This window comes from Eucyclogobius newberryi, unplaced genomic scaffold (assembly GCF_026437365.1).
Source record: "Eucyclogobius newberryi isolate DKJ021-1_F unplaced genomic scaffold, fEucNew1.0.hap1 SCAF_13, whole genome shotgun sequence".
Lineage (NCBI taxonomy): Eukaryota > Metazoa > Chordata > Actinopteri > Gobiiformes > Gobiidae > Eucyclogobius > Eucyclogobius newberryi.
In genome coordinates, this window is record NW_027315757.1 from 38,503,850 (window position 1) to 38,525,863 (window position 22,014).

The 22,014-nt window shown below is 46.3% G+C and overlaps 2 protein-coding genes across 3 annotated transcripts in view; one reads left to right on the forward strand and one right to left on the reverse strand.

Annotated features, from left to right (window-relative positions):
* slc25a39 (solute carrier family 25 member 39) overlaps nt 1-2,981 on the reverse strand; it is a 34,258-nt gene extending 31,277 nt beyond the window's left edge. Inside the window, exon 1 of one of the 2 annotated variants that reach the window (XM_072443810.1) lies at nt 2,800-2,981. The gene's annotated coding sequence lies outside the window, so the exon portion shown is untranslated. The remainder of the gene's footprint in view (nt 1-2,799) is intronic. The other variant, XM_072443809.1, reaches the window with a different exon arrangement.
* A 2,798-nt stretch (nt 2,982-5,779) lies between these two features.
* Nucleotides 5,780-22,014, forward strand: part of LOC140358837 (progranulin-like) — a 33,832-nt gene continuing 17,597 nt past the window's right edge. Inside the window, exons 1-5 of the mRNA XM_072443886.1 lie at nt 5,780-5,930; nt 10,899-11,027; nt 14,346-14,477; nt 18,538-18,632; nt 18,976-18,983. Coding sequence (XP_072299987.1) covers nt 5,784-5,930; nt 10,899-11,027; nt 14,346-14,477; nt 18,538-18,632; nt 18,976-18,983 — 511 coding nt within the window. The 5' untranslated portion in view covers nt 5,780-5,783. The remainder of the gene's footprint in view (nt 5,931-10,898; nt 11,028-14,345; nt 14,478-18,537; nt 18,633-18,975; nt 18,984-22,014) is intronic.

Sequence of the window (22,014 nt, forward strand, 5' to 3'; positions counted from 1 at the left end):
ACAACAACACACCATCGTCACCAACCTGGCAACAACAACACACCACCGTCACCAACCTGGCAAAAACAACACACCACCGTCACCAACCTGGCAACATCTCTCTCACTCTCACTCTTCCTCTCACTCTTCCTCTCACTCTTCCTCTCACTCTTCCTCTCACTCTTCCTCTTCCTCTCACTCTTCCTCTCACTCTTCCTCTCACTCTTCCTCTCACTCTTCCTCTTCCTCTCACTCTTCCTCTCACTCTTCCTCTCACTCTTCCTCTCACTCTTCCTCTTCCTCTCACTCTTCCTCTCACTCTTCCTCTCACTCTTCCTCTTCCTCTCCCTCTTCCTCTCACTCTTCCTCTTCCTCTCCCTCTTCCTCTCACTCTTCCTCTCACTCTTCCTCTCACTCTTCCTCTCACTCTTCCTCTTCCTCTCACTCTTCCTCTCACTCTTCCTCTTCCTCTCACTCTTCCTCTTCCTCTCACTCTTCCTCTTCCTCTCACTCTTCCTCTCACTCTTCCTCTCACTCTTCCTCTTCCTCTCACTCTTCCTCTCACTCTTCCTCTCACTCTTCCTCTTCCTCTCACTCTCACTCTTCCTCTCACTCTTCCTCTCACTCTTCCTCTTCCTCTTCCTCTCACTCTTCCTCTCACTCTTCCTCTCACTCTTCCTCTTCCTCTCACTCTCACTCTTCCTCTCACTCTTCCTCTCACTCTTCCTCTCCTCCTTTGCGCTCCACCGCCGTCAGCGGTGTCCGACGCTCAAAACGCAGGATTCACCGCCGCAAAAACATGCGTCACAGAGGGCGGGGTCACAGAGGGTGGGGTCACAGAGGGCGGGGTCACAGAGGGCGGGGTCACAGAGGGCGGGGTCACAGAGGAAAGGCGGCGCTGTGTAAAGCGTCTTATCTGTAAAGTGCAGACGTGTTCTCAGCAGGTTCAGATGAAGGATTTTCACTTGTGCAGCAGCAGCTGCTAAACAATCCGTAAATTTTTCGAAATTTGTATAGCAATTTCATAATTGTATAGCAAAACACGAAAGTGACTAACAATCAATCATTGATATAACACGATCATTTATTTAAATGTATTTGTAAACATTCTATTGAAGAAAACTCTTAACAAATTAACTTTTAAACACTTTTAAAACATTTTTTCTTTAAATAAAACTTGCAAATAAAATTAATTGTTAATTAATCAACACAAAGTCAGATGGCCCTATTTACAACTTTCTTCCACATCATCATCAATCAGATGACTATTTGCAGGAGTCTCATTTACATATTAATTGTCATTATACTCACAAAAAAAGGTATTAAGCTTCTGATGGAAAAATAAATGTTGCTGTGGTGTTTCCATCTTGGTGTATTTTATGTGTTATTCACCTTGTACCGCTCTATTTGACGTTCCATTCCATTTTTCGTTTTTCTATTTGATGATGGTCCCTAAGTACTCTCGTCTCGGCTCTGGCTACACATTTGATGACGGTCCCTAAGCCCTCGTCTCGGCTGCACATTCGGAGCAGTGTGATTGGCTGAGCCCAAAATACGCATCTGATTGTTAAAAACGAGGTTGTGTCACTTGCAGTGTAAATATGAATATTTTGGCAGTGAATGATCTGTAAAGACTTTTAGGAGCGTTTAGGAGTTATTGACCTCGGAAGTCTGTATCTGTGACGCTAACTTTACCGCACGTGGCTCCTCCCACTTTCAGACTTGTGATCTGAGACATCAGCGTCAGGTCCACACAGCGTCCTACATGTGTCAGGCCGTTATTGACGATGGATTGACAGTGATCAGAACTTTTAGGCGCTTTGGTGATACAATTGAACACACACTTTTGTATCGCAAAAGCTGCGATACAAAAGCACTTTTTTCTGACGAACGCATCGCATTTGAGAGAAATTGCGTCGCATTTTGCGAAACCGCTTATTCTGAACACTGGACAGATCAATAGTGACGTGGAGGAAGTCGTGCTGTGCATGTGGAGCACAAAATAATCTATACATTTCAACATAAAGAATAAAACAGTTTAAGTTTATGATGTAATTATGTCATGTGTTGTATCATGTTTAAGGCCACTGTGGATTTACTGAAATTATGACCTAAACAGTAATTACACCATCAATGGAGCAATAAAGTTACAAATAAATGATGGAGACGCTTACAATTAAAAGCTCGTCCACCGTCTGAACATATTTCAAAGCCAAAGCGTCAAACAAAACACAAAAGCATAAAGAGCATCAAGTGTAAATGTATAAATGTATTAAAGTTGGAAATTAGACATAATATATCCACAAAGACTGTAGAAAACATGGAAACTGTAAATAATATTCACAACTGTCTCCATGGAAACCACATGAACACGTTGAAACGTCACACAAACTGTTGAAACGTCACACAAACTGTTGAAACGTCACACAAACTGTTGAAACGTCACACAAACTGTTGAAACGTCACACAAACTGTTGAAACGTCACACAAAATGTCTCGTGCGTTGCAGTCTCTACTGCGGCAATAACGTAACTGGCTAAAAACAATTGACGTTTAATAATGTTAGAAGCAAATACGAGACAAAGCGTGAAACGGCTCAAATCACATTTAATGCTCGGTACAACTTGTACCTGTGTTGTTTCTTAGATAATAGAAGCGTAAACGCTCAAATGAACAGCTCTAACACATTTAAAATAAGAGAAGAACACGTAAACAGTGTATACATTATAATATATATATATATATATATATATATATATATATATATACAAAGTATAATGCAGATTACACACACGAGCGTTAGCATGTTATGCTACTCACCTGCTACTTTAGCTTTAGCTGCAGTTCTTCACAATAAGCTCCCATTTCACGCGTGAAAAGGAGCAGCGCAGCCACTTTGATTCAGTCCGCTCCCTCTGAGATGCCGCGGGGCCCCCGGGGTCCCATCATAGATCATAGAACATGTCATAGATCCTCGGGTTAGGGGCCATTGTGCTCATAATAAACATGTACTAGTCTCAAGGCGCAGAGTCAACGCAGATGTGTAAAGGACCTGGAACAGCTAATGCTAGCGAGGAAAGCTAGCAGATGGTTTATAGATCTGCGCTGAAGTGACAACTGCGAACAGCGCTGTTTGTTTGGCGCCCCCTGCTGGAGAAGGGACGCGCTTACTAAAAGTTTATACTTTTATACCGAGAATATTTTATAAACGTGTGTGTCTTAAAGCTTTAAAACGGAATTTTCACTGCGGTAAAAATGCATGCATGTTGTAAAGTCATTGTACTACATGATCAGTCATGACCCAGCTCTGTGGGGTCCACATCAAACACACATAGATATTTATAACAAAACGCACATGAAATCTCTCAAAGGAAATATAATATAATATTCACTTTTGATACAACAACATAAAGTCATAACTGTAAAATACTTTTTAAAGTGGTTCTGATCATAATATCTTAAACTAATCCCCAAATCACAAACTGCAACTTTATTTTTATGGCACTTAAAAATCCCCCGTTGACCAAAGTGCTGCAAGAATAACTTTAATACTTTAGTTTTATTTGCCTTAAAAGTGACAAAAGTGTTTGTCAAAAGAGGAGACGACAAGGAACCAGTATTTCATGTGCCACAAATAGAATGATAAAAACTTCTGCAGGAGGCGTGGCCAGTGAGACATTGACTTTTGATTTTTTCTGCTGCGACACAGTCACCTGAGGCTCTTCTTCAAGGTGAGTGTCCTCCCTCCTCTGCTCTTTCACCAGGTAAATGACCCTCGGCACATTACTTTATTATGACTTATGTTTTCATGTTTGTGTCTATAATTTGTACTTTGCCTGAAAGCTGACCAGAGCCTCAGTCTCCATCATGGGAGCCTGTTATGATCCCAGAGGCATAAACCCAAACGCAGTCCGGATAAAGGCAAAGTAGAGTTTATTTAACAAAGATTCAAAATTCCAAAAAGTCAAAACAGGAAAGCACCAACTTAGCTGAGGCAGGAAAACAAAGCAGGAGCAGGAGAGACGTCTCCTGGACAGACGTCAAACGACGACCTGACCCCGAACAAAGGGGAGACTGAGCTTAAATGCATCCAGAGCGGACACTAACAGACCCTCCTACAGAGACTAGAGGGTGGGCATCACTGGCGCATGGCCCCGCCCTAAACTGGTTAAGGTCCTATCTGGAAGACAAGAAGTACTTTGTGTCTCAGACCACATGCCCTGACCTGTGGGTGCCCTAAGGGTCAGTCCTGGGTCCCCTTCTGTTCAGCCTCTACATGCTGCTGTTAGGTCATGGACCTGCCTCCTGCTGGTGCCAGAGTCAGGACTAACACTCAAAATTAACAGTACCCTTCAGTGACCAGGGACCCACACCATGAGGTAGTAAAGCGCGAGCGCTTTCCGAAAATGTATAGTTTATGATATTATAACCCTCGCATCGGAATATTCTTCTTCTTCTCGGGACCAACCCCCCTATTTTTCACCCAGTGAACGTTGATGAAAAGTCACAAAAATGTTCACACCTCTAAAAATCGTGCCTCTCTACATTCTGGCTATTTCCCTTTTCTAAAATACAAAAAATTGGCGCGTCAGCGCCCCCAAATGTACCAAAAATGCATTGAGAGATGGGAAATGACCCAAAAAAAATCTGATCGTAGAATCATGAAATTTGGCGCAGAGGTAGATGGTGACAAGAGAAGTAAAAAATATTATTACGGCAACGCCGTCCGCCCAACCAAATGTCGGCCATATTGCTTCAAAAATGGCTAAGCATGACTCGGGAGTTTTTCCAAACGTTGTACTTTTATGAACTCCTCCCAGGGCGTTGGCTCTAAAAAGCTGAAATTTGGTGAAAATGGTGCTGAGGAGTGGGACATCAAAAGTTATTCAAATGACATTGACCCTGTCACAGTTTCTGTGGGTTTGGGCGAAGCCGCAAACTTTAGCTAGAATTTCAGAAATCTCCCAAATTTAACATTTCTGCCGTTTGTGCAGATAAAGTCCGAATTGCGTCAAATTAGAATCAGTTGTTAAACTCTTTGCCCTAAACCTACTTGAAGTGAAATTAATTCATTTGGCGCCACAGCGCCCCCTACAGATTTTATATGGAGGTTAAATGTTTAGTTTTGCGAAATTTTCTGAAATTTGACACAAAACTCAATTTTGGCCCCATCAAAAAAGTCAATGACTCATGTCATAATTGTTATGGCTTTGCCAACAATGACTGAAACCTCCCATGTTATTCCGATGGGGAAATTGCCAGAAAATGCTTAGACTTTCACGAACTCCTCCTCGGGCGTTCGCCCTATTAACCTGAAATTTGGTGAGACTCAAGTTATGCACATTTTTATTCAAAGAGTCACGGTGTCTGTGCGGTGAAGCGGCACATTTTGCCAAGAATTCAAAATAAAATGTCTTTTTGATGTAAAATAAAGGGTGAAAGATGTGACAGCGTCACAGATTCAGCAGTAGATGTAATAAAAGGACAATTGGGGCGCGTTAGCCCCGCCCCCTCCTCTTGCGGCGTGGTGGCGGCCGATCATTGCCGCTTGTGTTTTCCTTGCCATATAAATATAGATATAAATATAAATATAGAGATTCTTTTGTTCCATCATCAACAGTCGTTCGGGGAACAAAACATTGTTATAGTTTCAATCATTCGACTTAAGTCAAGTTCAATATTTCACAATCTTTTTTACAGCAGTAAAAACAGGAGAACGTTTCATCCAAAATAGTCACGATTATAATGTTTGACTTGTGACGATTGTGAATAATGGGCGGAGCCTCTTTGACTTTGTGTTGCAGATGCAGACGTGGCTTTTGTGCTGTTTTGTGGCTCTTCTCGTGTGGTCAGTCTCAGCAGACGAGTGTCCGAGCGGCGGTCACTGCAGAGATGGACACACCTGCTGCAAACACCCCACCCACGGATACGAGTGCTGCCCGTTTGACCAGGTGAGGGTGTGACGCGGGCCTGGCAGCGCGGCGTGGCAGCGGGCCTGGCAGCGGGCGTGGCAGCGCGGCGTGGCAGCGGGCCTGGCAGCGCGGCGTGGCAGCGGGCGTGGCAGCGGGCGTGGCAGCGGGCCTGGCAGCGCGGCGTGGCAGCGGGCCTGGCAGCGGGCGTGGCAGCGCGGCGTGGCAGCGGGCGTGGCAGCGGGCCTGGCAGCGGGCGTGGCAGCGGGCGTGGCAGCGGGCGTGGCAGCGGGCGTGGCAGCGGGCCTGGCAGCGCGGCGTGGCAGCGGGCCTGGCAGCGGGCGTGGCAGCGCGGCGTGGCAGCGGGCGTGGCAGCGGGCCTGGCAGCGGGCGTGGCAGCGGGCGTGGCAGCGGGCGTGGCAGCGGGCCTGGCAGCGGGCGTGGCAGCGGGCCTGGCAGCGCGGCGTGGCAGCGGGCGTGGCAGCGGGCGTGGCTGCGGGCGTGGCAGCGGTCGTGGCAGCGGGCGTGGCAGCGGACCTGGCAGCGGGCGTGGCAGCGGGGCTGGCAGCGGGCGTGGCAGCGGGCGTGGCAGCGGGCGTGGCAGCGGGCCTGGCAGCGCGGCGTGGCAGCGGGCCTGGCAGCGCGGCGTGGCAGCGGGCGTGGCAGCGGGCGTGGCAGCGGGCGTGGCAGCGGGCGTGGCAGCGGGCCTGGCAGCGCGGCGTGGCAGCGGGCGTGGCAGCGGGCGTGGCAGCGGCCGTGGCAGCGGGCGTGGCAGCGGGCGTGGCAGCGGGCGTGGCAGCGGTCGTGGCAGCGGGCGTGGCAGCGGGCCTGGCAGCGGGCGTGGCAGCGGGCCTGGCAGCGGGCGTGGCAGCGGGCGTGGCAGCGGGCGTGGCAGCGGGCCTGGCAGCGCGGCGTGGCAGCGGGCCTGGCAGCGCGGCGTGGCAGCGGGCGTGGCAGCGGGCGTGGCAGCGGGCGTGGCAGCGGGCGTGGCAGCGGGCGTGGCAGCGGGCCTGGCAGCGCGGCGTGGCAGCGGGCGTGGCAGCGGGCGTGGCACCGGGCGTGGCAGCGGGCCTGGCAGCGCGGCGTGGCAGCGGGCGTGGCAGCGGGCGTGGCAGCGGGCGTGGCAGCGGGCCTGGCAGCGCGGCGTGGCAGCGGGCGTGGCAGCGGGCGTGGCAGCGGGCGTGGCAGCGGGCGTGGCAGCGAGAATGTTAAGTGTTGGTCAGAGGTTTTATTCAGACGTTTTTTGGATTGAGTTTCGAGGTTCTGGAAAAGGTGTTTTATTAATATCATGATTAAGGCGATGATCAGTTCCTTTTTGTCACATCCAAAACCAAATAAAGCGAATACAAAGCAATAACGACCATAATTGTTGAACTATGACTCAAAGAATATATTTTTGTCAGTTAATAAAAACAAGGGCAATGATTAATCGACCGACTATAAAATATAATCTATATAATAATAATGTATAATCATCTATATGACTCTATAACACGTGTCAAGACATTTTATACAAAGACAGCAACATTAGTCCATCAAATGTCAATAAAGAGTAAATGATTCTGAGGAGAATATAATGTATATAATGTTCATGTTTACGTCACAGGGGGCGCTATAGAGTCACATGTATGTAATGTTTACCTCACAGGGGACGCTATAGAGTCACATGTATGTAATGTTTACGTCACAGGGGACGCTATAGAGTCACATGTATGTAATGTTTACGTCACAGGGGGCGCTATAGAGTCACATGTATATAATGTTTACCTCACAGGGGGCGCTATAGAGTCACATGTATGTAATGTTTACGTCACAGGGGGCGCTATAGAGTCACATGTATATAATGTTTACGTCACAGGGGGCGCTATAGAGTCACATGTATGTAATGTTTACCTCACAGGGGGCGCTATAGAGTCACATGTATATAATGTTTACCTCACAGGGGGCGCTATAGAGTCACATGTATATAATGTTTACGTCACAGGGGGCGCTATAGAGTCACTTGTATATAATGTTTACGTCACAGGGGGCGCTATAGAGTCACATGTATATAAAGTTTACGTCACAGGGGGCGCTATAGAGTCACTTGTATATAATGTTTACGTCACAGGGGGCGCTATAGAGTCACATGTATATAAAGTTTACGTCACAGGGGGCGCTATAGAGTCACATGTATATAATGTTTACGTCACAGGGGGCGCTATAGAGTCACATGTATATAAAGTTTACGTCACAGGGGGCGCTATAGAGTCACATGTATATAAAGTTTACGTCACAGGGGGCGCTATAGAGTCACATCTATATAATGTTTACGTCACAGGGGGCGCTATAGAGTCACATGTATATAATGTTTACGTCACAGGGGGCGCTATAGAGTCACATGTGTATAATGTGTACGTCACAGGGGGCAATATAGAGTCACATGTATGTAATGTTTACCTCACAGGGGGCGCTATAGAGTCACATGTATATAATGTTTACGTCACAGGGGGCGCTATAGAGTCACATGTATATAATGTTTACGTCACAGGGGGCAATATAGAGTCACATGTATGTAATGTTTACCTCACAGGGGGCACTATAGAGTCACATGTATATAATGTTTACATCACAGGGGGCGCTATAGAGTCACATGTATATAATGTTTACGTCACAGGGGGCGCTATAGAGTCACATGTATATAATGTTTACGTCACAGGGGGCAATATAGAGTCACATGTATGTAATGTTTACCTCACAGGGGGCACTATAGAGTCACATGTATATAATGTTTACATCACAGGGGGCGCTATAGAGTCACATGTATATAATGTTTACGTCACAGGGGGCGCTATAGAGTCACATGTATATAATGTTTACGTCACAGGGGGCGCTATAGAGTCACATGTATATAATGTTTACGTCACAGGGGGCGCTATAGAGTCACATGTATGTAATGTTTACCTCACAGGGGGCGCTATAGAGTCACATGTATATAATGTTTACGTCACAGGGGGCGCTATAGAGTCACATGTATATAATGTTTACCTCACAGGGGGCGCTATAGAGTCACATGTATATAAAGTTTACGTCACAGGGGGCACTATAGAGTCACATGTATATAATGTTTACATCACAGGGGGCGCTATAGAGTCACATGTATATAAAGTTTACGTCACAGGGGGCGCTATAGAGTCACATGTATATAAAGTTTACGTCACAGGGGGCGCTATAGAGTCACATGTGTATAATGTGTACGTCACAGGGGGCGCTATAGAGTCACATGTGTATAATGTGTACGTCACAGGGGGCGCTATAGAGTCACATGTATATAATGTGTACGTCACAGGGGGCAATATAGAGTCACATGTATGTAATGTTTACCTCACAGGGGGCGCTATAGAGTCACATGTATATAATGTTTACATCACAGGGGGCGCTATAGAGTCACATGTATGTAATGTTTACGTCACAGGGGGCGCTATAGAGTCACATGTATATAATGTTTACATCACAGGGGGCGCTATAGAGTCACATGTATATAAAGTTTACGTCACAGGGGGCGCTATAGAGTCACATGTATATAAAGTTTACGTCACAGGGGGCGCTATAGAGTCACTTGTATATAATGTTTACGTCACAGGGGGCGCTATAGAGTCACATCTATATAATGTTTACGTCACAGGGGGCGCTATAGAGTCACATGTATATAATGTTTACGTCACAGGGGGCGCTATAGAGTCACATGTATATAATGTTTACGTCACAGGGGGCAATATAGAGTCACATGTATATAATGTTTACGTCACAGGGGGCGCTATAGAGTCACATGTGTATAATGTGTACGTCACAGGGGGCGCTATAGAGTCACATGTATATAATGTGTACGTCACAGGGGGCGCTATAGAGTCACATGTATATAATGTGTACGTCACAGGGGGCGCTATAGAGTCACATGTATATAATGTTTACGTCACAGGGGGCGCTATAGAGTCACATGTATATAATGTTTACGTCACAGGGGGCGCTATAGAGTCACATGTATATAATGTTTACGTCACAGGGGGCGCTATAGAGTCACATGTATATAATGTTTACGTCACAGGGGGCGCTATAGAGTCACATGTATATAATGTTTACGTCACAGGGGGCGCTATAGAGTCACATGTATATCATTCTTTACATTAGGCCATACATACAACAGTGAGTGAAATCTGAGCTCAGAGTTTTAAAAATTTCTGATTATTACATTTCCAATTCTCTAGATGTGGAAAGTGTTTTGACAAGATGGCGCCGATCCCAGTGGGCGGGGCCTAGTTCATGTCTTCTGTGGGTTAGGGTCTTCTGTGGGTTAGGGTCGTCTGTGGGTTAGGGTCGTCTGTGGGTTAGGGTCTTCTGTGGGTTAGGGTCTTCTGTGGGTTAGGATCTTCGGTGGGTTAGGGTCGTCTGTGGGTTAGGGTCGTCCGTGGGTTAGGGTCTTCTGTGGGTTAGGGTCGTCCGTGGGTTAGGGTCTTCTGTGGGTTAGGGTCTTCTGTGGGTTAGGGTCGTCCGTGGGTTAGGGTCTTCTGTGGGTTAGGGTCTTCTGTGGGTTAGGGTCGTCCGTGGGTTAGGGTCTTCTGTGGGTTAGGGTCTTCTGTGGGTTAGGGTCTTCTGTGGGTTAGGGTCTTCTGTGGGTTAGGGTCTTCTGTGGGTTAGGGTCTTTAGCACTTTGGTGTCTTTGTTGTTTTTGGATCCTTTAGTTCTGTAGTTTCACTGCAGAAGAAGTCGAGTGAAACGAGTGAAACGGAAAGAATGTTAAAACGCTCAAGAATCTCGATGATAAGACCCCAAGTGAAAACGACTGATAAACTGTGTATTTATCTCAGGCCTCTTCTTTCTCCCGTGAGACACATTATGGCTCAAATGTCAAACGTGTTCTTCTTCCACTGAAAGCAAACACAAGATTAACCCTGGTAAAGTTGCCGGGGCATCTGGCTCTTTCATGGCTCAACCTCTCTTGTGGTCTCTTGTGGTCCCTTATGGTCTGGTCAGGCTGAATGTTGTGCAGATCACACACACTGTTGTCCCATGGGAATGACCTGCCACGCAGAGACCGCCCACTGTGTCAACGCCTCGCAGTCTGTGCCGTGGGAAAAGAGAACGACCACGGACCTGTCCAGGGTAAAATACACACAAATACACAAATACACACAAATACACACAAATACACACAAATACACATAATACACACAAATACACATAATACACACAAATACACATACTACACATAATACACACAAATACACACAATACACACAAATACACATAATACATACAAATACATATAATACACACAAATACACACAAATACACATAATACACACAAATACACATACTACACATAATACACACAAATACACACAATACACACAAATACACATAATACATACAAATACATATAATACACACAAATACACACAAATACACATAATACACACAGATACAAGAGTTTCATTGGTTTGGACGCACAAACACACAAAGCACAAACTGTAATCTCTAAATTGACTACTCTGTGTCACTTTTTCTTCGTCCTAAATGTTTTGTTCTTCACCAACATTTGATCTTCAGAGGTTCAAACATCTCACACTAATGACACCAACCAACTCTTGAGTCTTTCACTGGGCCATTTATTTGTTTTGATGATATACATATGTAAAAAACTAAACTCTCACCTCACCTGGCTGTCTCCCTTTCAAGCTGGGCTCCTCTCCCAGAGGCCCCTGGGCTCCTCTCCCAGAGGCCCCTGGGCTCCTCTCCCAGAGGCCCCTGGGCTCCTCTCTCAGAGGCCCCTGGGCTCCTCAGGGTTCTGCACAGTATCTTTGCTGTTCCTGCACTTTTCTGGACCGAGATTTTCGATGTCTTTCCTGGATCTTCTCAATATGTATTCAACTGTAATAAATAAATAAACAAATATATAAATATATATATATATATATATATATATATATATATATATATATATATATATATATATATATATATATATATATATATATATATATATATATATCCTTGTAACTGTCCTCAATCTCTGCTATTGTCCCTCTGTGTGGACAACCTCTCGTCCCAATGACATTCAGATATCTGAGCTATAGATCCTGGTGGTGTGAATGTCCCGCTCGCTCTTAGCATCCAGTGTTTCCATCTCATGTACTTCAATGTCCATCACCACGGCTTTCCTCTGACCCTTGAGACCACCACAGCTTTCCTCTGACCCTTGAGACAACCATGGTTTTCCTCTGACCCTTGAGACCACCACTATGTCCGATTGGTTCCATTACCATTCTCTCTGTCTGTATCTGGAAGTCCCAGAGGACCTTGACTCGGTCGTTCTCCACCACCTTCACCTTCACTCCACGTTCACTGAGCACGTTCTCTGTAGGAGCCTTGTCCTTGATGTACTTATGGATCTTGTCCTGGATAGTGGCTCTCACACTCACTAGTCACGCCTCCTTCCTTACGGCTAGTGTCCAGTCTCAGGGTCCTAGTGTACAGTCTCAGGGTGCTAGTGTACAGTCTCAGGGTGCTAGTGTACAGTCTCAGGGTGCTAGTGTCCCGTCTCAGGGTGCTAGTGTACAGTCTCAGGGTGCTAGTGTACAGTCTCAGGGTGCTAGTGTCCAGTCTCAGGGTGCTAGTGTACAGTCTCAGGGTGCTAGTGTCCAGTCTCAGGGTGCTAGTGTCCAGTCTCAGGGTGCTAGTGTACAGTCTCAGGGTGCTAGTGTCCAGTCTCAGGGTGCTAGTGTACAGTCTCAGGGTGCTAGTGTCCAGTCTCAGGGTGCTAGTGTACAGTCTCAGGGTGCTAGTGTCCAGTCTCAGGGTGCTAGTGTCCAGTCTCAGGGTGCTAGTGTCCAGTCTCAGGGTGTTAGTGTACAGTCTCAGGGTGCTAGTGTCCAGTCTCAGGGTGCTAGTGTACAGTCTCAGGGTGCTAGTGTCCAGTCTCAGGGTGCTAGTGTACAGTCTCAGGGTGCTAGTGTCCAGTCTCAGGGTGCTAGTGTCCAGTCTCAGGGTGCTAGTGTCCAGTCTCAGGGTGTTAGTGTCCAGTCTCAGGGTGCTAGTGTCCAGTCTCAGGGTGTTAGTGTACAGTCTCAGGGTGCTAGTGTCCATGATCAGGAGCTTTCGTGTCTTAAAAGAATAATAGAGGATTTTTACCGATTTGAGAACTCAAGTGAAAGCACTCTACATTCCCGCCTCTACAGCCCCTTCTCTATAGCCCCGCCTCTACAGCCCCGCCTCTACAGCCCCTTCTCTATAGCCCCGCCTCTACAGCTCCGCCTCTACAGCCCCTTCTCTATAGCCCCGCCTCTACAGCCCCTTCTCTACAGCTCCGCCTCTACACTCCCGCCTCTACAGCCCCGCCTCTACAGCCCCGCCTCTACAGCCCCTTCTCTATAGCCCCGCCTCTACAGCTCCGCCTCTACACTCCCGCCTCTACAGCCCCGCCTCTACAGCCCCTTCTCTATAGCCCCGCCTCTACAGCTCCGCCTCTACAGCCCCTTCTCTATAGCCCCGCCTCTACAGCTCCGCCTCTACAGCCCCTTCTCTATAGCCCCGCCTCTACAGCCCCTTCTCTACAGCTCCGCCTCTACACTCCCGCCTCTACAGCCCCGCCTCTACAGCCCCTTCTCTATAGCCCCGCCTCTACAGCTCCGCCTCTACAGCCCCGCCTCTACATTCCCGCCTCTACAGCCCCGCCTCTACAGCCCCTTCTCTATAGCCCCGCCTCTACAGCTCCGCCTCTACAGCTCCGCCTCTACACTCCCGCCTCTACAGCCCCGCCTCTACAGCCCCTTCTCTATAGCCCCGCCTCTACAGCTCCGCCTCTACAGCTCCGCCTCTACAGCCCCGCCTCTACAGCCCCGCCTCTACAGCCCCGCCTCTACACATGTGTTTGTTTATTAGCTCGATGACATCATCTCTCGTCTCTTCTGAGCTCGAGTCTTTCTCTGTGTCATGTTTGTAACTGAAGGAACTCTCTAAACACAGACATATCAACCACACATGTGTAGCCATGGAAACGTGCTGCTATGGAAACGTGCTGCATCGTCTGTATCTCAGTCGAGGCAAAATAGAAGTGAAAATAGTTCTGACAAATACCAAAGGTTCCAGTGTGTTTTAGACCAACAGATGATGAACTGTCAGATTCAATCATTTGTAATGGTCCATGATCGTCATGTCCACGTCCACCATCTGTGAAACGTCAGGAAATTGTGCATTTTTTGTATTAAATGGCAACATTTAAACTCTTGTTCATGTTCAGGTCATTCATAATTCAGGAAATAAGACTAAATAAAGTTAAACTGTGATAAAACTACTTCTACTGCTGTTATTAGGACGTGTTTCTACTGCTGAGCTCTAATCCTGCTCCTGAAACAATATGTTTTCCTCTTTATGATGTTGTGTTTTTGTGTCTTTTGTGTCTTTTGTGTCTTTTGTCTTCAGTCCTTCAGAATGATCAAGTCGTACGTCGGAGAAGAAGACGCTGACATCATCTGCCCCGACCAATCCCAATGTCCGGCTGAGTTTTCCTGTGTGAGGGCTTTGACCAAATATGGGTGTTGTCCTCTGGCTCAGGTAACGCCCCAATGAAGGGTCATAACGTGTAACTGCTGAGCGGTTACCAGGAAAACCCAAGAGCCGGCCTCCTGCTGGTGCCAGAGTCAGGACTAAACATGGACCGGCCTCTCGCTGGTGCCAGAGTCAGGACTAAACATGGACCGGCCTCCTGCTGGTGCCAGAGTCAGGACTAAACATGGACCGGCCTCTCGCTGGTGCCAGAGTCAGGACTAAACATGGACCGGCCTCCTGCTGGTGCCAGAGTCAGGACTAAACATGGACCGGCCTCTCGCTGGTGCCAGAGTCAGGACTAAACATGGACCGGCCTCTCGCTGGTGCCAGAGTCAGGACTAAACATGGACCGGCCTCCTGCTGGTGCCAGAGTCAGGCCTCCTGCTGTGGTGCTAGAGTCAGGCCTCCTGCTGGTAATAATAATAATAATAACTTTTATTTATATAGCGCTTTTCAGTGACCCAAAGACGCTGAACATAATAAAAAAGGGGGGGTATTTACAGACAGGGGGGACAACACGTACAGAACACATTAATATACAGATAAAATGAACAAGACAGAAGAAGTAGAGAGAAAAAGATGGGGATGTAACAGGGGGTAGAAGAGTAGGCAATGGGGTAGAGGAGGCTAGGGGTAGGGGAGGTCATAGGCTTGGGTGAAGAGGTATGTTTTTAGGCGGGATTTGAATGTTGTGAGTGAGGGAGAGTGGGGGACAGGTTGGGGGAGGGAGTTCCAGAGTCGGGGTGCTGTTCGGGAGAATGCTCTGTCGCCAAAAGTTTTCAGTCGGGATGTTGGTGCAGTCAGGATGAGAGAGGAGGAGGATCGGAGAGCTCGGGTGGGGCGGTGGGGGATGAGGAGGTCAGACAGGTAGGGGGGGGCAAGGTGGTGAAGAGCTTTGAAGGTGAGGAGGAGTATTTTAAAGTTTATGCGCTGGTTGATGGGGAGAGAGTGGAGAGAGCGGAGAACGGGAGTGATGTGATCACGGGACCGGGTGTGGGTGAGGAGGCGGGTGTGGGTGAGGAGGCGGGTGTGGGTGAGGAGACGGGTGTGGGTGAGGAGGGTGTGGGTGAGGAGGCGGGTGTGGGTGAGGAGGGTGTGGGTGAGGAGGCGGGTGTGGGTGAGGAGGCGGGTGTGGGTGAGGAGGCGGGTGTGGGTGAGGAGGCGGGTGTGGGTGAGGAGGCGGGTGTGGGTGAGGAGGGTGTGGGTGAGGAGGCGGGTGTGGGTGAGGAGGCGGGTGTGGGTGAGGAGGCGGGTGTGGGTGAGGAGGCGGGTGTGGGTGAGGAGGCGGGTGTGGGTGAGGAGGCGGGCAGCGGAGTTTTGGACCATTTGGAGTCTATGGAGGGAATGGGAGGAGATGCCAGTGAGGAGGGAGTTGCAGTAGTCGAGGCGGGAGGAGATGAAGGCGTGGATGAGGGATTCAGCAGCGGGGAGGGTGAGGCAGTGTCGGATTTTGGCGGAGGTGGAAGTATGAGGTCTTGACGATGTGGCTGACATGGGGAGTGAAGGAGAGGGTGGGGTCCATGATGACACCGAGATTGCGTACCGGGGTAGAGGGGGTGATGGTCGAGGTGTCGATGCTGAGTGAAAAGGGACCAGTTTTATTGACAGTGGATTTGGTGCCAATGAGGAGGAGCTCTGTTTTGTCACTGTTCAGTTTGAGGAAGTTGAGAGTGAGCCATGATTTTATTGTAGAGATGCAGGTTTCAATGTGGCTGAGGGGAGGGTTTTGGGTGGATTTGGTGGTGAGGTATATCTGGGTGTCGTCAGCGTAGCAGTGAAAGTCCAGGTTGAGTTGAGTGGTGCCAGAGTCAGGCCTCCTGCTGGTGCCAGAGTCAGGCCTCCTGCTGGTGCTAGAGTCAGGCCTCCTGCTGGTGCTAGTCAGGCCTCCTGCTGGTGCTAGAGTCAGGCCTCCTGCTGGTGCTAGAGTCAGGCCTCCTGCTGGTGCTAGAGTCAGGCCTCCTGCTGGTGCTAGAGTCAGGCCTCCTGCTGGTGCTAGAGTCAGGCCTCCTGCTGGTGCCAGAGTCAGGCCTCCTGCTGGTGCTAGAGTCAGGCCTCCTGCTGGTGCTAGTCAGGCCTCCTGCTGGTGCTAGAGTCAGGCCTCCTGCTGGTGCTAGAGTCAGGCCTCCTGCTGGTGCTAGAGTCAGGCCTCCTGCTGGTGCTAGAGTCAGGCCTCCTGCTGGTGCTAGAGTCAGGCCTCCTGCTGGTGCTAGAGTCAGGCCTCCTGCTGGTCCGTCTCTGTTTATTATATTTAGATTTCAGCTGAACATGAGGAAGTGATGACAACACTACACTGTTCGCATTAAAACCGTTCAGATTTTTCGGTTCTGTCACGCGCCGTGTTACAGTGTTACAGTGTTACAGTTTTACACTGTTACAGTGTTACAGTTCTACAGTTTTACACTGTTACAGTATTACAGTTTTACACTGTTACAGTGTTACAGTTCTACAGTTTTACACTGTTACAGTATTACAGTTTTACACTGTTACAGTGTTACAGTTTTACAGTTTTACAGTGTTACAGTGTTACAGTTTTGCAGTGTTACAGTGTTGCAGTGTTACAGTTTTACAGTTTTACAGAGTTTCAGTGTTACAGTTTTGCAGTGTTGCAGTGTTGCAGTGTTACAGTTTTACAGTTTTACAGTGTTACAGTTTTGCAGTGTTACAGTTTTACAGTTTTACAGTGTTACAGTTTTGCAGTGTTACAGTGTTACAGTTTTACAGTTTTACAGTTTTACAGTGTTTCAGTATTACAGTGTTTCAGTGTTTCAGTGTTTCAGTGTTACAGTTTTACAGTTTTACAGTGTTACAGTTTTACAGTTTTGCAGTTTTGCAGTGTTACAGTGTTACAGTGTTGCAGTGTTACAGTGTTACAGTGTTACAGTTTTACAGTTTTACAGTGTTACAGTGTTACAGTGTTGCAGTGTTGCAGTGTTACAGTTTTACAGTTTTACAGTGTTACAGTTTTACAGTTTTACAGTGTTACAGTGTTACAGTGTTACAGTTTTACACTGTTACAGTGTTACAGTTCTACAGTTTTACACTGTTACAGTATTACAGTTTTACACTGTTACAGTGTTACAGTTCTACAGTTTTACACTGTTACAGTATTACAGTTTTACACTGTTACAGTGTTACAGTTTTACAGTTTTACAGTGTTACAGTTTTGCAGTGTTACAGTGTTGCAGTGTTACAGTTTTACAGTTTTACAGAGTTTCAGTGTTACAGTTTTGCAGTGTTGCAGTGTTGCAGTGTTACAGTTTTACAGTTTTACAGTGTTACAGTTTTGCAGTGTTACAGTTTTACAGTTTTACAGTGTTACAGTTTTGCAGTGTTACAGTGTTACAGTTTTACAGTTTTACAGTTTTACAGTGTTTCAGTGTTACAGTGTTACAGTGTTTCAGTGTTTCAGTGTTACAGTTTTACAGTTTTACAGTGTTACAGTTTTGCAGTTTTGCAGTGTTACAGTGTTACAGTGTTGCAGTGTTACAGTGTTACAGTGTTACAGTTTTACAGTTTTACAGTGTTACAGTGTTACAGTGTTGCAGTGTTACAGTTTTACAGTTTTACAGTGTTACAGTTTTACAGTGTTACAGTTTTACAGTGTTACAGTTTTACAGTTTTACAGTTTTGCAGTGTTACAGTGTTACAGTTTTACAGTGTTACAGTTTTACAGTGTTACAGTGTTACAGTGTTACAGTTTTACAGTTTTACAGTGTTACAGTTTTACAGTGTTACAGTTTTACAGTTTTACACTGTTACAGTGTTACAGTTTTACACTGTTACAGTGTTACAGTTTTACAGTTTTACACTGTTACAGTGTTACAGTTCTACAGTTTTACACTGTTACAGTGTTACAGTTTTACACTGTTACAGTGTTAAACTGTTGTTACATTGTTGATTCATTTCTCCCTGTGGTCCTCAGAGGCAACTGTTGTTGTGATTTTGGGCCTTACAAAAATAAATTGATTTGATTTGATGATACAGTGTTACAGTTTTGCAGTGTTACAGTGTTACAGTTTTACAGTTGGGTTTGTTTTTACAGTTGGTCTTGTTCCTCTTGTTTTAGGGCGTGGCCTGCTCCGATGGGACGCACTGCTGTCCCGAGGGCCAGAGCTGCAGTGACGACAGCCGCTCCTGCTTCAGGAAAGGTTTGAACAACTCGCTACAAACAAAATGAAATCTGTGAAGAGAAGGTGCAATATGTCACTGTAAAGAGAAGGTGCAATATGTCACTGTGAAGAGAAGGTGCAATATGTCACTGTGAAGAGAAGGTGCAATATGTCACTGTAAAGAGAAGGTGCAATATGTCACTGTGAAGAGAAGGTGCAATATGTCACTGTAAAGAGAAGGTGCAATATGTCACTGTAAAGAGAAGGTGCAATATGTCACTGTGAAGAGAAGGTGCAATATGTCACTGTAAAGAGAAGGTGCAATATGTCACTGTGAAGAGAAGGTGCAATATGTCACTTTACTGGAAACGAGCAGGCAAAGTGTATCTGTGCAGAATGCAAGGTACTTTTAATACTTTTAATGCCGTACTGCGGAACATCCAGCAAAGCACTGGTGAGGGAAGGTTTCACAATGCAGCTTTAATAAAGTCCCCCTTTAAGCATTAAATACTCATTAATTATGAAGTCATTTGAACTTAACGAGGTCATTACATCAGCGTTTGCACGCGTAGTGTGCACGAAATGGTCGTCATCCCCATATAAAGCGCTCGTTTGCACTAAGTAGCTCACGAATATGTTCCTCATCTCTTGCATGTTCCGTTCATATAAACATGTAATGCAAATAATTAGGCCCGAGCGCCACAAGCTGCGAGAGGCCTATTAGTCCCGTAAGGCCGTGCGAAGCACGGCTGCGAAAGTTCGCACGTAGTGCGCACGAAATGGAGCGCGAAGCGCTCGCCCACTTCCAAACACTCACTAACGCACTCCTTCACTCATGCACGCCCCGTGCAGACTAATTAGTTGTAGGAAAATGGAACATTACCGTTGTAAACGGGCGAAGCCCGTGCAAAAGTGCGCACTAAACGAGCACTTTACCCCATATAAAGCACTCATTTGCGCTAAGTAGCTCACGAATACGTTCCCCATCTCTTGCATGTTCTGTTCATATAAACATGTAAAGCAAAAATTGAACATTATTACTGTTTAGAGGGCCAAAAACACAAAGTGGGCGGAGCCCATTCAAAATGAACGAAAGTACCCGTCAGTGACCAGGGACCCACACCATGAAAATGTATAGTTTATGATATTTGAAAAATGGTAAACATTGTTTTCGCATCGGAATATTATTCTTTCTTTCTTTCTTCTCGGGACCAACCCCCCTATTTTTCACCCAGTGACATTGACGAAAAGTCACAAAAATTTGCACACCTCTAAAAATCGTGCCTCTCTACATTCTGGCTATTTCGCTTTTCTAAAATAAAAAAAAAATTGGCGCGTCAGCGCCCCCAAATGTACCAAAAATGCATTGAGAGATGGGAAATGACCCAAAAAAAATCTGATCAGAGAATCATGAAATTTGGCGGAGAGGTAGATGGTGACAAGAGAAGTAAAAAATATTATTACGGCAACGCCGTCCGCCCAACCAAATGTCGGCCATATTGGTTCAAAAATGGCTAAGCATGACTCGGGAGTTTTTCCAAACGTTGTACTTTTATGAACTCCTCCCAGGGCGTTGGCTCTAAAAAGCTGAAATTTGGTGAAAATGGTGCTGAGGAGTGGGACATCAAAAGTTATTCAAATGACATTGACCCTGTCACAGTTTCTGTGGGTTTGGGCGAAGCCGCAAACTTTAGCTAGAATTTCAGAAATCTCCCAGATTTAACATTTCTGCCGTTTGTGCAGATAAAGTCCGAATTGCGTCAAATTAGAATCAGTTGTTAAACTCTTTGCCCTAAACCTACTTGAAATGAAATAAATTAATTTGGCGCCACAGCGCCCCCTACAGATTTTATATGGAGGTTAAATGTTTAGTTTTGCGAAATGATATGAAATTTGACACAAAACTCAATTTTGGCCCCATCAAAAAAGTCAATGACCCATGTCATAATTGTTACGTCGTTGCCGTAGCGATGACCAAAACCTCCCACGTTATTCCAATGGGGAAATCGCCAGAACATGTTTACACTTTAGACTTTCACAAACTCCTCCCCCTCAGGGCGTTAACCTGAAATTTGGTGAGACTCATCTTCAGGACCATCAAAAGTTATTCACATTTTTATTCAAAGAGTCACGGTGTCTGTGCGGCAAAGCCGCACATTTTGCCAAGAATTCAAAATAAAATTGCTTTTTGATGGTAAAACAAAGGGGAGAAGATGTGACAGCGTCACAGATTCAGCAGTAGGCGTAATAAAAGGACCATTGGGGCGCGTTAGCGCCCCCTCCTCTTGCGGCGTGGCGAGGGCCGATCATTGCCGCTTGCGGCTTTAATTAACATTATTACTGTTTTGAGGGCCAAAAACAAAAAGTGGGTGGAGCCCACTCAAAATTAACAAAAGTATCTGTCAGTGACCAGGGACCCACACCATGAGGTAGTAAAGCGCGAGCGATTTCCGAAAATGTATAGTTTATGATATTTGAAAAATGGGAAAAATTGTTTTCGCATCGGAATATTCTTCTTCTTCTTCTTCTTCTTCTTGGGACCAACCCGCTGGTTTTTCACCCAGTGAACATTGACGAAAAGTCACAAAAATGTGCACATCTCTAAAAATCGTGCCTCTCTACATTTTGGCTATCTTTTTTTTTCTAAAATTAAAAATAATTGGCGCGTCAGCGCCCCCCAATGTACCAAAAATGCATTGAGAGATAGGAAATGGCCCCAAAAAAATCTGATCGTAGAATCATGAAATTTGGCGCAGAGGTAGATGGTGACAAGAGAAGTAAAAAAGATTATTACGTCAAGGCCCTCCGCCCAACCAAATGTCGGCCATATTGGATACAAATTTGCTGAGCATGACTAGGGAGTTTTTCCATATGTCATACTTTTTTTTAACTCCTCTCAGGGCGTTGGCCCGAAACAGCTGACATTTGGTGAAAATGGTGCTGAGGAGTGGGACATCAAAAGTTATTCAAATTACATTTTTACCTGTCACGGTCTCTCAGCGGCGAAGCCACAAACTGTAGCTAGAATTTCAGAAATTTCCCAAATTTTAAATTTGCTGCCGTTTGTGCAGATAAAGTCTGAATTGTGTCAAATTAGAATCAGTTGTTAAACTCTTTGCCCTAAACCTACTTGAAGTGAAATAAATTAATTTGGCCCGACAGCGCCCCCTACAAATTTTATATGGAGGGTAAAATTTTTAGTTTTTTCGAAATTTGACGAAATTTGACACAAAATTCAATTTTGGCATCTTGATCAAAAAAGTCAATGAGACCCATGTCATAATTGTTACGGCGTAGCCGTAGTGATGACAGAAATCTCCCATGTTATTCCACATATATTGGGGAAATCGCCAGATCTCTGAAATTCGAACATGCTGAAACTTTAGACTTTCACAAACTCCTCCTCGGGCGATTGCCCGTTTAACCTGAAATTT